This window comes from Mirounga angustirostris, unplaced genomic scaffold, assembly GCF_029215605.1.
Source record: "Mirounga angustirostris isolate CCGP_5_RB_7025 unplaced genomic scaffold, mMirAng1.0.hap1 SCAF_2, whole genome shotgun sequence".
NCBI classification, from domain to species: domain Eukaryota; kingdom Metazoa; phylum Chordata; class Mammalia; order Carnivora; family Phocidae; genus Mirounga; species Mirounga angustirostris.
The window spans coordinates 161,395,508-161,412,955 of NW_026991710.1; the positions used below are offsets into that span (position 1 = coordinate 161,395,508).

Genomic DNA, 17,448 nt, shown 5'->3' on the forward strand with positions numbered 1-17,448 from the left:
CCAACTTACTCCTACAGTGACTGATACTTTTATTAACTGCCTAAAAACTATTCCAATCCTTTCTTTTTTAATTCAACTTAAAATACTGCTATAAGTAGCCCTAAAAAATAAAGGAGTGGAAAATCCAAGTACTCACCTTCTTTAACTCTAAAAAGGTATTATTTACTAGGGTTTTTTTCTGAGGTTCCTAAAATCAGCACAAATTTTTAAAATCTTTGATTCCCAGACACACAGCTGAACTGAAGCCCTTCTGGCCACTCATTCCAGGTGGTCCAACTGAACCAGCCAGGCATTCCACTGAGATAAGCTGAGATCAGTTACCCAGTATGGCTGGATTGGTTACTGCATAGACCAACCAGCTCTTTATGTTGAAATTCAGTTCCACAGCCAGTGGCCTAGCCTCTGAGCTCGGGCTCTCAAAATGTCAGGACACACAATGTGAAGAATATGGTGGGCTTAGTGGGCAGGAGGACCAATGATAGAAATTGGCACTATCTGCTGATACTGGGTTTGTCATGTCATCTTTGCATGAGAAGGAACTATGCTTTTGCAAAATTCTTAAAGTATCAAGTTCTCTTAGGGATAAGATTGAGATGTCTGAGATATTCAACTTATTCTATCATAAAAAATGTTTATTAAGCTTACTATACTTTTTTGAAAAGTATTTGAAGTTCTATATACAACCAAAATGTCTCTAAAACTACCAATGATTGCTTCTTCTTATTTAAATCTCTTAAAATGTAAAAACATCTGTTAAGAATTTGAATATGTATTTTTATCATAAGATATGTAATTTATTATGTTAATTCTAGTAAATAGATTTTTTAAAAATAAACATCCACGTAAATTCTGTTAGTAGTTGCCTTCACCTCTGTAAAAGTTATAGCAATTGTCCAGGACTGTTAATAAGAAAGGCACTTAAGTTACACAGAAAAAGAAATCGAGACGAGAAGTCTATCAATCATTCTCTAATTCATCTTGTTAGAATTTATTTAGTATCTATTACTTTATTCACAAGCTCTGACATAATGGCAGGACTATTTCTCTCTAACCTCCCACTTTATAGAAGTCCTTTTTACATAACAAAATGAAATCTGCTCACTAGGGTTTGAAAATATTAACAACCAACTGAATTAGCTAAGAACTGCACCATGGAAAGTGACTGGCATATTTAGAAGCAACTACTTTAATCATATTCTTTATTTTTGTATTTTTTTTCTTTTTTAAACGTTTTTATTTAACTTTCGGTTAGTTAACACACAGTTTCACATGTAAAATTTAGTGATTCAACACTTCCATACAACATCTGGTGCTTATCACAACAAGTGCACTCTTTAATCCTCATCACCTATTCGTATTCTTTAAAAGTAAAAGTAAATGTAACCACAGTTTTCACCTTTTCTAATCATTTTGCATGACACTTCCCTGGCTACCCCTCTTTCATCTCTAGGAAAGTTCCCTAAAGTTTACAACTGGAGAATTTGGGAAGTAGAGTCTAACCTCTTTGTCTTACACATCAGTCAACTGAGGCCTGGAGATGAGAAGTAGCATCAATCACATCACAGAGCTGGAGAATGGCAAAGCCAGAACCAGAATCAATATCTCCTCACTCCACTCCAACCCTCTCCTCTCTCTGACAGCTTCTCCCTTAGGAAAGGACATTGTGCTGCATGAATCAGGATCATGCCAGGTTTCCACTGGTTTCCTAAAATGATAACCTACATTCTGCTCTGTAGTTGAGCAAAGCCTTATTTTCTCACCTCACAAGAATGGCTGGTTTGAGGGTATCAACTAGGCACCATGGTAAAATGGAAGATGGCACTACCTGGGGGAAGTACTCATGAACACGTGATTTTAGATTCCACAATCCCCACCCCAAGCCAGAATTGCCTGTACTCAAGTTCAAAGTAAAGCCATTGGAAAACAAGCAGATGTACAGGATAGGGAGACTCATCACAGGCTTCCCAACAATGGGAGCAAGCCAGTCAGGCAGGATGCCTGGTCGACCCCAATTTGTTCCTTCCCAAAGAGACTATCTTACCGTCCAGCCATGGATCACCACAAAGGTTTTGCTGCTGTGGTTGAAGTGGCAGTTAGCCACAGATTCTGTTACTCCAGGAATGAGGTGGCAAGTATCCTCAGCTGTGTCTTCAGGGGTCCTTAGAGCAAATTTACTTTCAATATCTATAAAATCTCTTCCTCCCGTAATTCCTGAAAAGGAAAAATTGGATAGGTGGCTAATTGGAGGGTTGTTTTATTTGCTGGAATGGTATGTTTTAGGTTTATAAGCAGCTACCAACAGTGCTATTTTTGTTTCTATTTTTTTAAATATTTGTAGATTGCAAGAGAATGACTAATCCTCCATTGGTGATCAAAGTTGACAGAGACCAGAATCCAGGTCTCTCGGTTATAATTCAAAACTCAGTCTCCCAAAGAACACTGGCTCATGGCTCTTGCATTGTAAAGTTCCACTTATTTCATATATTATTTCACCCTCTTTCAATCCCTGATTACATCAAAGGAATGTTTTCCCACAATATTATATAATAGGCTTGAGGAAAGGTTGTTTCCTTTTCACTAGCATAATTTTTTAAAATGTTAGCAATAAGAAAGTTGGAAGTCTAAGTAAATTTTTGTATAAAATTGTTCCCACCCCCATAGCAAGGTACATCAGTTAAAAATGTTTTTAAAAATCATTCAGAAATGCCTGTGCTATGGGCACCTGGGTGGCTCAGTTGGTTGAGCGACTGCCTTTGGCTCAGGTCATGATCCTGGAGTCCCTGGATCGAGTCCCGCATCGGGCTCCCTGCTCTGCAGGGAGTCTGCTTCTCCCTCCGACCCTCCCCCCTCTCATGTGCTCTCTCTCATTCTCTCTCTCAAATAAATAAATAAAATCTTTAAAAAGAAAAGAAATGCCTGTGCTATGTGTGAACTGGTTCTTTTTTTTTTCAAGATTTTTATTTATTTATTTGACAGAGAGAGTGAGAGAGCATAAGCAGGGGGAGCAGCAGAGAGAGAGGGAGAAGCAGGCTCCCCGCTGAGCAGGGAGCCAGACATGGGGCTTGATCCCAGAACCCTGGGATCATGACCTGAGCCAAAGGCAGAAGCTTAATCAACTGAGCCATCCAGGTGCCCTTGAACTGGTTAGTTCTTTCCCCAAATATTTCTTTTCCAATATTACTTGTCTTTGCAGTCTTTCACACAAAGTCAAAGCTTAAAAAACTATAGCAAAGCAGATTTGGGAAAAAATCCACTTTGACTTCATAGTCAATCCCAAAGTGAATAAGGAGAGAAATAAAACTTCAGCCAACCTTTTGACTCTCTTGATAATAAATCTAAATTTTTATAAGTCTTCATTTAATACTACAGTGAATGCTTGAAGTAAATTGTATTTCAAATAAAGTCAAATTCTTAAAGTGAGCAAGTCAAAGGGAAGTTATATTAGGGGAAATTAATTTCTTTTTTTTTAAAGATTTTATTTATTTATTTGAGACAGAGAGAATGAGAGAGAGAGAGCACATGAGAGGGGGGAGGGTCAGAGGCAGAAGCAGGCTCCCTGCCGAGCAGGGAGCCCGATGCGGGACTCGATCCAGGGACTCCAGGATCATGACCTGAGCCGAAGGTAGTCGCTTAACCAACTGAGCCACCCAGGTGCCCCAGGGGAAATTAATTTCTTAACCCAAGTAAAAAAATTAAAAACTATTTAGTATAAGGTAATAATTTGTAGCTTTTAGGTTTCTCTATTTAAAACTCAGAAGATAAATAACTGGTCCTTCTAATTTCTTAATTTAAACTAACTCTTTTCACAATTCAAATGCTAAAAATCTGTAATTTCAAGTAACATTGCAAAAGCCAGGCCAAAAAGTGAAAATAAGAATGATACAGTATAGTGAATGTACAGGGATTCAAATCAGGCTTATCATGTAATTAGCTGAGTACTGGTCAACATTTTCCTTTTTAATTATTTTCTAAAACTCCTTAAGTAATATTGTGGTTACTTGCTAAGTAATTCATTATAGGTGAAAAGTTGATCACACACACACACACACACAATTTCTAGCACCTGAACATTCTAAAATAATTTACTCAAATGATAGCCTGTGATAAACTATTGATATTTAAGTTTTTTTTTTATTTTTATATAGTAAAAGTGCACTTGAAAGCCATTGACTTATTAAAAATACACTCTGCCTTCCATCTTATTTAGGATGTAGGTCTTCCTTTTCCTTTCTAACCAGGAAGTACTCTGGTGGCCTTATTATTTACCTGATAGTAGAAAAAAATATTGTAAATTTTTAATCTGATTCTGCTCTCAATGCCCAAGAAGTTTTTTTATTGTTACAAAGTACTTTAGAAAATTTAAAACTAAATTAGCTTCACCTATCCCATATCTCTCCACATCAAATAATTCATCCCTCAATATTCATATTTTACCATGTTTGATTACCAATTTTTTTGAAGTAGAAATCATCCAAATGACCTGGCAGACAGATCTCACCCACCACCTATTTGTTAAACTGATATTTAAGACTATTGCCTTGCATGACTCCAGAGGATGCCACTCACTTTGGTCTTTTTTTCCCTAGAATTATGCAATACGGTAGCCCTGGTGTTGCTGGTGGTTCTGAAGTGACTAAGAATATTCTCTGACATTATTAAGGCTAGCTTTGTATATTTCCATAAAAAAAAAGTCTATTAAGTTCATAGATTCTGGGGTGCCTGGATAGCTCAATCAGTTGAGCATCCAACTCTTGATTTCGGCTCAGGTAATGATCTCAGGGTGGTGAGATCGAGCTCCGAGATGGCTCCGCACTGGGGGTGGAACCTGCTTAAGATTCTCTCCCTCTCTCTACCCCTCCCCTCTCAGGCCTTGCAGGCTCCCTCTCTAAAAAAAAAAAAAAAAAAAAAAAAAAAAATCATAGCTCCTGTACAGATTATCTGCATAGCCCAGTGAGAGGTCCAATTTTCCACAACTAACATTTCCTATTGTGTATAGCTTCTAAATAAAAAAAATAGAAAATTCATACATTCTCAAACAAATTTGTATTTGGAGATTTTTATTTCACTTCTCAGGGAGATTCTTTTTCATTTTAAGTTACAGAAAGCATGATGAAGCATTTGACAGGAAGACAGCACCACTCTGTATGCTACTAGATGTTTTCAATTCTATGTCAATTCTATATATGAAATAATAAATGTTATTAGTGATTACAGTCAGCCTTTCCTTCTCTTTGGTATTCTGATAGAAATTTTCACACTACTGGTATAAGAGTGTCTCAGCATCCTAAAGATGAATGTACTTCCCAAGCCTCACTTTCTCACACAACTGATGTGTGTCAGTCAATATGTTTAGCTGTCCCCGTATACACTGGGATTGCTCTTGGCTGGCAGATGAACTGATTTGATTCCATTGTTACTAAGAGAATTATTGTTTTCCATACATGAAAATGGTATTAAAGACTCTGTGCTTATCTTTTTTAAGGGGATAAGGATCTTTTTTATCAGGTCCCCTTAGAAATTAAAGCTACTTTAAATTAGTGGAAGGGAGGCTGCCTAAGGTGTATTCCTTCATAAGAGCTTCCATCCTGAATTCAACTTATCATATCAGCATCACCACACCAACTGGTTCCCATCAGATATGTCCTTATTCAGCACTAATGTAACATTTGGGGTAAGATACAAGTTAATGCATTTCTTGCCTATGTAATCTTTATTTCTAAGTTATTAAATAGCTAAAAATCTAAGCATATAAAAAAAGACAAGGAATTTACTTAATGTGGATAATAACTCACAGAGATGAAATTAGGTTGAGAGATCAAAGCACTTCAAAGGTAAATTTATAGGGGATACATTATTGTTCCTAGAAAAGAAGGAACATTGAGCATCCCAGGAAAGATATTCTAAAGTCAGCTCACAATTATCAGATGAATAGGATTAGTGTGCATATGAAGACATGAGGTACAAGAGCTCAATTATAATGCAATTCTCGTAGAAGTTTCTACCCCACCACACACATACTTAAAGGACTTCATCAATAATTTCCCTTCTCTCTGAAACTGATGGTCATCCTTACTGATTCAGGCAGCTTCTACAGAATACCAAAAACCAAACTGACTGGGTGAGAACAAAAAAAGTTTGATCAGGGGAAAAAAAATCAATATCCTATATGACTAAAGTGATTGGTATTTTCAGATATTCCGTAGTAGACAATGCTCTTGACTTATTTAACAGATTTGCTTTTCATTTTTATAGAAAAAAAATGTTCATAAAATAGAAGCAGTAAAGTATATAGCTCAATTTCTCCTCCTGAACAAAGCAAAGAAGAAAGGTTAAGCTAAAAATACACTACACTACCTGAAAGAAAGTGAAAATTTTCCATTGTAACTCTACCCCTGTGTCTGACATGCAATTTTCAATATTACTATTAATCAATCACTCCAGTGCTGAGCTCTGCTCCATTTGCAAGTGGTATCAGCTATTTTGCTGTTATCACCCATCACATTTAACTTAGATGTTAGCCTGGAAATTCACTATGGCAGGTCAAATAGAATTGCAGCTCCTGAGTACTGATCCATATGCTCCTTGTCTAGCTCTTCAAGTTTCCTAATGAGGCCCTGCAGGGACTGAGGGGGCTTCAACAAAGAGCCTGGGGGCAGTGAGTGCCTCATATCCTCACATTCTTCTTAGAAAAAAAAAAATTCCAGAATAAGTCAGAGCCCAGAGAGGTGCTGTTTACCATTCTCTCACACTCATATCTTTTGCCTCTGAAATTGTTACATTCCTAGAAGAATTCATCTGGAGGAGAAAAGGGGTGAAAATTTGCCGTGATGGGAGAAGCATAATAGAAAGGGAGGGAGTGGTAGAATGAGAGTAGGAGGGAAGGATAGTAGGGATTAATTTCATGTCTACTTAAAAATGATTCCTCCCTGGGCGCCTGGGTGGCTCAGTTGGTTAAGCGACTGCCTTCGGCTCAGGTCATGATCCTGGAGTCCCGGGATCGAGTCCCGCATCAGGCTCCTTGCTCAGCGAGGAGTCTGCTTCTCCCTCTGACCCTCCCCACCTCATGCTTTCTCTCTCTCTCAAATAAATAAATAAAATCTTTAAAAAAAAAAATAAATAAAAATGATTCCTCCCTTGGGGCACCTGGGTGGCTAAGTCCCTTATGCATCTGACTTTTGATTTCAGCTCAGGTCAAGGTCTCAGGCTTTGGAGATGGAGCCCAGCATCTACTAGGCGCTGGGTATGGAGCGGGCTTAGGATTCTCTCTCCGCCCCGCCCCCATCCCGCCCCTCCCCCCTCGTGCTCAGGCGCGCTCTCTCTCTCTTAAAAAACAAAAACAAAAATTTCAAAATTATTAAAAAAAAAAGATTCCTCCATTGATAGATTTACAGCTAGCTAAAGCACACGTTGCTTAAAATCCAATTTAATTCATCAATCACAAAGCGTCCATTTAAATCAAAGAGTATGAATTAGAGGAGACTAAGATAATTTTGAGTGTGGCCTGAACTCCTCATTTTTCAGTTGAGGAATCTAAACCCAGAGAGGTGACACAAACTAGACCAGGAATTTAGGGTCGTGAACTTCTAAGAAGCCAGCAAAAACAGGGGCTCCTGAGTGGCTCCATCGGTTAAGCCTCTGCCTTCACTCAGGTCATGATCCCAGGGTCCTGGGATCCAGTCCCATGTAGGGCTTCCCCGCTCAGCGGGGAGTCTGCTTCTCCCTCTCCCTCTGCCTCTCCCCCCTCCCCACCTTGTGCGCTCTCGCGCTCTCCCCGTCTCTCAAAATAAATAAAAAGCCAGCAAAAACAAACTGTGGAAAACAAATATTTGTGTGTTTTTTATGGTAAAAGTAACTTCACACCATGGTGTATTGTCTGCAATAATATGGAATTTGTTCCTACCATCTTCTTGGACGGGGTTAAACACTATGGTGGAGAACATGCCACTATATAAGATACTTAAGACTTTTTAATTGCACCTCCAGATACTGTTTTTCTTTTTTAATCCAATCAGATCTGATGAAATCTACATTTTTAAAATAAATCTACCAAAAATGTTCTTTTACAACCCACTGCTGAAATAAACTTTCAGCTGCAATCAAAGTCATGGACAAACTCGACTATAACTTGAACCATGCTGCCTGTAAGCACATCCAAGCCACACTGCCCTAACTGCAATTCCACCACGAAGGGAGAAGAAAATGTTGCCTGCGCTTACGACTTGCTTCAGTTGCCTTTTGGTTGCTCTTGTATGTTCGGTGAACCAAGCAGGGTTCGAGGTACTAGGACTGCCTCTATAGTGGGCAGGTCTCAGGCTGGTCTTTTGCCCTCCCCGCAATAAAGAAATTCGCATCTCTCCTGTAATGCCTTAACCCTGAGGAGCCGGTGGCGCCAGGGCGGTGGCTGGGGTTCACACTGCGGCTCCCGGAAGCCCCACGTGCTTGTGGATGCTTCTCGAAGCTGGGCGTCAGAGCGGGACTCGGCTCCGAGGACTTTAAGGGTAGCCAAATGCAAACCTCGTAACACCCAAGCCGGCGGCCACAGACTGCAGGTCGCTGCGCCATGTTTTCAGGAGGGCAGCCCTTCGCTAGGTTTTCTGGGTGCTAAGAAAAGCGGCGCGTGCAAGAATGGAAGCCGAAGAGCTTCCCGGGCTCCCGAACGCGTGCAGGACGCTGCGTCCGCGGGACTCGGCGCCACGCGTCCAGTCCCCCACCACCGTGTCGACGCCGAGAGCGAGTGTCCAGTGCTTCTGAGATACGGACAACGCCTCCTCCCCCCGTCCCCACCCCCTCGGGTCGACTTCTCTAAGAGAAGGGGCCACTCTCTCCCGGCGCTCCCGTAGGCGGGGGCCGAGCCGCGGTGGCGGCCGCGCCAGGGTCACCTTGACCTGCGTGCCTTTCATTCCAGGGTCCTCGTGCGAGGCAGTTACTGCCGATCACCGCCATTCAAGCCCTTCCTCCGACCTCTCTCGTCCCGCCCCTCGAGCTACCCCCTACTCTTCCTCCCTGAGTCTACGGACCCGGAAACACTGCCTCCGCCAGATTGGAAGGGACAACGCGGGAACGACTCCAGGAAAATCTGAGGGAGAATTCCCTCCCTACCCCTCCCGGATCCCAGCCTGTTGACTCTTCTCGGGACCGGCGCTCAGTCTAGGAGGGTCTCCGGTACGCATCTGCAACCCCTTTCGACTCCCTCTTTCCCATCCTCATAACGTGTGGAAGTGGCCAAAGTGGAGTCTGCAGGTGGAGGGGAGTCTACGGGCAAAACTTACTATCGGCGGCGGCCACCCCTCCGCGGGTGGCGGTCAGACTCTGGAGCCACATGCCAAGGGCCACCAGGAACAGTGCTTTGCTCTCCATCTCGGGGCGCGTCTCTCTGTAGGAGCTACAGGGCACTGGCAGAAGCGCGGACAGGGTGATGGACCAGCCGAGCCCGAGGTGGGAGCAGGCTGGAGCTGAGGTCCGGCGTGGGGCAAGTTGCCCTTTAAAAGGGAGGGCAGGGCAGCTACAAGTGGCAGGTTCCCTCTGAGGAGGAGGAGGAAGAATCGAGTCTGACACTGTTTCCACTCCACAGCTGCTTATGTGACTGGAAATATGCAAATAAACCTCATCACCTATTGGCTATAAAATCATAAGTTGGGGGGAGGGCCCTAAATTCACTTCCAAGTATTTGCGCAAACTGTAAAGAGGATAAACCTTGCCCGCGAGAAGAGGGGAAAAGGGCAGAAGGGAAAATTTGCTTTCTCTGTAAGGTTCCTCTGCTTTTCTTAAGGACTCTGTCTTGCAAGGGCCCCCTGTACAAGCGCCAAACACAAATTTATATGCATTTATGTTAAATACTCTCAATCACCAGTTTTCCAAGGAGGGGAAGTTAAGCTGTTAAACTACATTTGATCAATACTTAAACTATACTTCTCTTTTGATGGCTTCTGTTTGTAACTTGCAATGTTTGTGGTTGTTGTTTATCTTTTTGTTTTTCCCAAAATTCTGTACAATGTCAATTTAGGGATCCATGGACACACATTGTTCTGCATCTTATGCTTGCACAATCTGGTATATTAACATTGGCAAAATGGATTAGCCTATGTGGTGGAGAAAAGCCCTCCTGCCCTAACTAGTTTCTAAGTTTTCTCTCACGAAAATTATACCCACTCCTCAAACTCATAAAGGAATCCAGGGATAACATTTTATCATCAGAGACAGATTATTGAGGTCAAATAATATAAAACTAGATTTGTTATGCTAAGTGAAAGAAGCCTGTCACAAAAAATACATATTGTATGATTCTATTTATATAAAAATCCACAAATAGGCACATTTTGAGACAGAAAGTAGATTAGTGGTTGCCTGGAGCTGGGGAATAGGGGCTGGGGAACAATGGAGAAGTTTTGGGGGAATGGTGATAAAAAATGTTTTAAAATTACATTGTGGTAAAACATTGACTTGTACACTTTAAATGGGTGAAATTTATGGTATGTAAATTATATCTTAATAAACCTATTAAAAATGTTGTCTTGAGGTATGCAACTAAAATAATAATGAAGTCTCATTGGATGTTGTATTTTTTGCCAAAATGTTCAGAATACTTTCAAATATCTTTCTAAATGTAAATAATTTGCATTAGCCAAGAAAAACAATTATCTTTATACTCCACACTTTACATGAGAAACAGACTCATAAATCAAAACCTTCAGTTCACTGTCTATATTGAATTATTTCTCTGAATATCCTGAATGCTTCCTTCCATTCATTCTACCCCCATCCACATTTGTGTGTGAGAAAGATGAAAGGCCACAGAATTTAAACTGGGCTCACATGTTAAGTTTTTCTTATAAATGAAATACATCTAATAATACCCCAGTAATTCTAAATTTGTTATTCTGTAAAATAGAATTCTATTGTTAATTTGATGCATTAAATGCCACAACACAATATATTGTCTTGGCAATTATTCAACAATATATTGTGCACATTCATTCTATATGACAAAGCATGTAGAGGAATTCTGAAACCTGCAAAGAATTAAACCCCTCACAGGAACTTCAGAATAGACTGTGCAGAAGATGAATAACTATGATGTGGTAGCCCTCCAAAAACTATATAGTAAATTCTAATTAAAAAAAAAAATGACACAAAATGAATACAGTTGCATGGTATGTGCTCAAGATATAAATGACATACAAACAAAAGTGCAAAAATGCCTACTATCTTATATAGAATACTCATGGGGTCTATTTTCCCACATAAATATTGTTTGCTAAGATAAACAACCCAATCTGCACTTCTGTGTCTTTCAGAGAACTACAAGATTTTATGTAACTGCTAAAGGGAAGTCTGAGTCTTATAATGTATGTTTAAAATGATTTCCCAGGTTAACAGATAACAAAACCAAAGAAATAAAGGGTTAGAATAATTTTTTTTTTTTTTTTAACACGAACCCAGCTTTGGAATGGCCTGTGCTGTTATGCTGCATGTCCATCGGAGTGGCAGAGATTTCCAGGAAGAATTAACTCCTAGCAACTCAGCCTGGCAAAAAAAGGAGACAATTTGGCTCCGATCGCCAGAACAAGCAGTGAACAGGTGGGTGTGGCGGCAATGCGCTCTCCTGATTGGCTGTTCTCGGAGATGCCTGCGTTGTACTGCGGAGGCTGTTGATCTCCAGGTCTGGACTGCCTGTGCGTTAGCGAAGTGCCTCGGTGAAGTGCCTCGTCCAAACTTCAGCAAAGTTATTTGATTACCGATGACATGATGCTTGACTTTTTTCATAATTGGCATTTCCTTTGTAACAGGCTTAAAAATCTTCAGATTAGAAGCTAAATTGTTTTATAAAAGTTTAACAACCCAGCACTCTTACAGCAGGACACTTGCTCCTGATATAAGTTTAAAATGATGTAAATAAAAAGTTAAATGGGTTTACCTACAGAAAGGACCAGAAACTCCAGAACTGTAGTGAAGTTCTATCTACCTATCATCTATTATTTAGATTGAGGGACTGCTATTTGCATACACTGAGCACTTCTCATCCGTTTCTGCATTTAAACATTACAAAAACAAAAACAAAAAACGCCCTGGACTTAATAATATTCCCATTGTACAGTTGAGGGAAGATGAAACTCAAGAATAAATAACAGTAACCACAAATCACAAAGTTTCTTCCTTTGGCGATCCCAAGGGGGAAAAATATTTGATGGTTATATTTTAATCTTGCTGTAATTACAAATTGGAAAAGGCTGAGAAGCAGATGTTTGTTGCACATGCATAATTTAGGGCATTTTTTTTTGTGGCTTTTTTTTTTCTAAATTAAAATATGATGGAATGTCTAAGTGGGCTCTAAAAGAACATCAGTACTGAAGTAGATCTGGTCTTTACCACAAAAATTATATTTAATGTAGAAAAAAGCATGGCTAATGAAAATAAAATTTACAAATATAAACTCTTAAATATAATAAGTACTTTAAAATCTATTGACTTTTAATAAGAAAAAGCAAAATCAAAATGCTAACCAAAAATTGCTGTGAAAAACTTTTCCAGTGTCACTTACCATATGCACATATGCACAAGCTGCATCTGTCAGAGATGGTGATGTGACAGTGAGGGTGAGGATGAGGTTGAGATCATAGCTCTGGGATCTGGTGCCTGAGGCTAGAGCTGTCCTACTGGACAGTTGATAAGTGGAGATGCTGACCTTGCAGACTTCTTTTATTCATTACCTAGCAAAGCTATGTTGAAGAAATTCCAAGTGGCAGTTCAAAAGAAGGTTAAATTCAGAGTATAATTCTCCATTGGTAAAGTTGGATGTTATATTTTGAAAAAGATAAAGTATAAATATATATTATACTTAGCCAATTTGCTACTCTCCTTCCTCCACCAGGTTTGAATAAAGGAACCAGTGATACTTTCTTTGCTCTGGGGGTGAAGGAACTGTGGAGTATGGAAAGAATTGCTTCAATAATAAAAGTATGGTGTTAAATAATCCAGACACATTTTAAGGATTTTAGTTTTTTGCATTGGGGATATCCATCCCCTCCCCTCTTCCAAGAATAAAAGAAAGGAAACAACAAAAGAAAGAAGAAAGAAAGAAAGAAAGAAAGAAAGAAAGAAGAAAGAAAGAAAGAAAGAAAGAAAGAAAAAAGAGAGAAAGAAAGAGAAATAAATCATATTTTAATATCAGCATTAAAAGATTTGCCTAAATAAAGTTTAGAAGAGAAATAAGAGATAATTTTTAAAGAGAGAGTGAATAATAATTTAAAAAGCCAATGCATTGCAATGGCATGTCCTGGAACAAGGCCTTATGGTGAGGGAGACACATCAGAACATACCAGAGAGACAAATACTGTGACTGCTGAGGGGGAGAAAGGTGTAGGCCTTTTCTAGAAGACAGCTCATAAAAACCAAAATGAATGTCCCACAGATAGCCTACTGGATTTATAATCCATGTTAATTTTTAAGTAGTTTTATTAAAAAAAAAAAAACTAAAAAAACTTAAAAACTGAAATCCATGTAGGAAATAAAAGGAGAGTTTCTCTGAGACCTGACTTGACTTGAATATGTAAGACCACCAGTGTTTTTTGCTGAGGACTTCACATTCTGAGGTAACTTCAGACAAAACATCAAAGATCTAGGCTGAAAATGAGCTAACCTGAGTTCAGCACAGATATGTTTGAAGTGCCCCCTGCTGACTTCTGGTGACACTGTAACATCTCAAAAAAGTTATTTTTTAGAGGCTTCAGACAGAATTAATTTGAATAATCATTAAGCTCTTTTATTACTTGAAATTTTCTTGTTTATCTTGTTAAATTATATGTAACATGAAGGAAGGTATTGTTCTTATCACCTCTGGGTACTTCCCATAGCATCAAACTGTGCTGGGAAGTTAAGAGGTTCTTGGTCAATAGTTGTTGGGGGTATTAATAACACTGAGTAAAAGATGATCCAGTGTTAAATGGGGGGAAAAGCAAGATATATTTTATTTTTAATTTTTGCTGAATTTTGAAATTATGAAACTTGTCATAATCTAGGCCAAATCTATCTGGGTTATGGAAATGGAGGACTCTTTATCTGACTGGAGATTTCTGCTGGCCTCATATTTCTCTTCTTCCTCTTAATTACCTCTTTAGTTAAAAAATTAATATATTCTTGACCAAAATAAAACCACAAAAGGCAAAAAATTTCAAGCAGCACAAATGTGTGTGCAACCAAAGTCTTTTTCTGACCTCATACTTTTAATCCTCTAGTCTTTCTCCAGAAGCAACTAGTTCCCTTTCTTGTGTACCTTTGTAGAAAGTCTATGCATTTACAAGTATAACTGTGTTTGTAAATGTGTGCTTATGTATGTTCATATTCATCTACAAATTCACAACTTACTTTTTACAGTAATGTTAGCATACTATAAGAACTGTTCTGCAGTTTATTTTTCCACTTAATATGTGACTTAGACATGAGCTTATGAGGAAGACCTCCCTTTTTAAAATTTTAATGGCCATGTGAGTTTCCCTTATATGGATGTACCATCATTTATTCAACCAGACAACATTAATAGTTATTTAGATCTTTTGATAATATAAACTAGGCTATAATGAAAAAGACAAATTCTTTAAAATTATTGAGTCAAAAAGTATGAATATTTATCATCTTAATATGTAAAGCCCCCATGTCCTCTAATGAAACTGCACAAATTTACATTCCTACCTACAGTGTAGGAGAGTTGAATGATTGTGGATATTCTGGCCATCACTGTATATTATTGAACTATTTAATCTTTACCAACCTGGAGAGTGAAAAATGATTTCTTGTTTTAATTTTTATTTTAAATAATAACAGCTAGCTCTCATACAGCACTTGCTATATGTGCCAGGAGTCTTTCTAAGAGCTTTACATATATGATACAAAATACCTTTATGAAGATAAAAGTAGGGCGCCTGGGTGGCTCAGTTGGTTAAGCGACTGCCTTCGGCTCAGGTCATGATCCTGGAGTCCCGGGATCGAGTCCCGCATCGGACTCCCTGCTCGGCAGGGAGTCTGCTTCTCCCTCTGACCCTCCTCCCTCTCATGCTCTCTGTCTCTCATTCTTTCTGTCTCAAATAAATAAATAAAATCTTAAAAAAAAAAGATAAAAGTAATATATCATATAATATATAATATTATATATATAATATATAATATATAATATAATATTAATATTAATATATAATATTAAGATATAAGTAATATATCATACAATACATCCATTTAAGATGATTAAATTGTTTTTAATATGTTCACAGAGCTGTGTGAACATGACCAATTTTAGAAAATTTGATCATGCCCAAAGTAGGTCTGGACCCATTAGCTGTCACATCCCCTCCCCACCCCAAGCCCCAACCCTAGGCTATTTTGGTCTCCATAGTTTTATCTATTCTAGATATTTTATAAATATTTTATAAAAATGAAATCATATAATATGTGGTTTTCATGACTGGCTTTTTTCATTTAGTATAGTATTTTCAAGGTTCATTCATCTTGAAACATGAGTGAGTACTTCATTCCTTTTCATTGCCAAATAATATTTCATTGTATGCATATAACATATTTTATTTATCCATTTATCAGTTAATGAATATGCGTGTTCCCACTTTTTGGCCACCATGAATAATGCTGCTAATAAATATTCATGTACAAGTTTTTGTGTGAACAGTATGTTTTTAATTCTCTTGGGTATATATGAAGGAGTAGAATTGCTGGGTCATATGACAAGTAACTCTATTTCTAAGTCTTTGAAGGACTGCCATATTAAGTACCTCTTCATAGAGTTTCCCAGATTTCCTTCCAAGAGTTTGTTATGACCTCCTGAGTCATAGCTTCTGTTTCCCTAGCACCAAACATAGATTTGGGCACCACTATAGGTACTCAAACATTTATATGAACAAATGATTGAATAGGGGAAGAAAGGAAGGAAAAGTTTAAAAGGTGAAAATCAGTATATAATACAAGGTATTTACATTTATCTTAAAATTTATTTCTAGCTTCCTTGGCAAAATAGTTAAGTAAAAAGCCAGAATTAAAAGAATAAATTGAAACCTTTGAAGTCTTAAAGAAGCTTACATATGCCTGAAAATGGCAATGTAATGCTGTTCACAAATGAAGAAAAGTAAATGCAAATCAGAACCAAATCAAAAGGATCCAGATCTGAGCTTGCATTGCTATAAACATTTGTGATTATATGGTGATGCTTTTTAATTTTATTGCATGATTAAGAAATGTTATTGCAACCAGTATAATTTTATAAGTGATATTTTTCTCCTACTTATATTGCTATTTTAGTATAAAACTAACCTTGCCATTTCATTGATTTTTTGTCATCATTAATAGAGTTAGAGTACTATTTTATCAAAAAATATGTATATGTTGTCCAGTACCCATTCCAATACCTTTCATTCAAAACATGTAATTTTATTATCTAATAATAGTACATTGTGCCACATGTGAACAATCTTCACCATTATAAAGGCTAAGGCATCATACTCAGAATTGAGAATTTGTCTGGACTTGGACAATCACCTGGGAGAATCTGCACACAAATTGATCTTTAGAATTATTTCTAAAAAGTTTATTCTCTGACTTCATACATCAATTACCATATGTCTTCTCACTACACAGAGATTTGATTGACCCGTGTTCAAAATTCTACACAGCCATCCCAAGCCTACTACACATATCCTACCCTAGATGCACTCTTTGGACTATTTCAAGCTACAGGTCAACCCAGTTGACTTATTACCTAAGAGAAATGAAAGAAGGGCATAAATCTGCCAGGACCTTGAGCCCACATTATTAAGGGCTTTCTCTAGAGGCCTTGAACCCAATTTGTCTATTTGACTGGCCATGAGAAAATAGGAAGTCCTGTCGCCTCAGTACTGCCTGAATGCCAAAGACTTTTCCATCTTGGACTTCGGCTGCAGCAGCTTCACTGAAAAGTTCCAAGGAAAGCAAATCATTAGATCGTGATAGTGAACATTGAAAATAGGTGTCAAACCTCACTGATATGAGAAGTTCTTAATCTCAGGAAACAAACTGAGGGTTGCTGGAGTGGGGGGTGGGGTGGGAGGGATGGGGTGGCTGGGTGATAGACATTGGGGAGGGTATGTGCTATGGTGAGCGCTGTGAATTGTGCAAGACTGTTGAATCACAGTTCTGTACCTCTGAAACAAATAATGCAATATATGTTAAGAAAAAAAAGAAGAAGAAGAAGATAGCAGGAGGGGAAGAGTGAAGGAGGGGAAATCGGAGGGGGAGACGAACCATGAGAGACGATGGACTCTGAAAAACAAACTGAGGGTTCTAGAGGGGAGGGGGGTGGGAGGATGGGTTAGCCTGATGATGGGTATTAAAGAGGGCACGTTCTGCATGGAGCACTGGGTGTTATGCACAAACAATGAATCATGGAACACTACATCAAAAACTAATGATGTAATG

The 17,448-nt window shown here is 38.5% G+C and overlaps 1 protein-coding gene and 1 long non-coding RNA gene across 2 annotated transcripts in view; one reads left to right on the forward strand and one right to left on the reverse strand.

The window, feature by feature from the left end:
* The window catches only part of LPL (lipoprotein lipase), a 24,255-nt gene extending 14,692 nt beyond the window's left edge, over positions 1–9,563 (reverse strand). The window contains exons 1-2 of the mRNA XM_045879967.2: positions 9,270–9,563; positions 2,042–2,211 (exon numbers count right to left, since the gene is read on the reverse strand). Of these exons, the coding sequence (XP_045735923.1) occupies positions 2,042–2,211; positions 9,270–9,357 (258 nt within the window). The 5' untranslated portion in view covers positions 9,358–9,563. The remainder of the gene's footprint in view (positions 1–2,041; positions 2,212–9,269) is intronic.
* LOC135363686 (uncharacterized) lies at positions 8,367–15,629 on the forward strand. The gene is made up of 3 exons (XR_010409668.1): positions 8,367–9,162; positions 11,440–11,577; positions 12,869–15,629. It is a non-coding gene; the product is annotated as an uncharacterized LOC135363686 (long non-coding RNA).
* Positions 15,630–17,448: the final 1,819 nt, after the last annotated feature.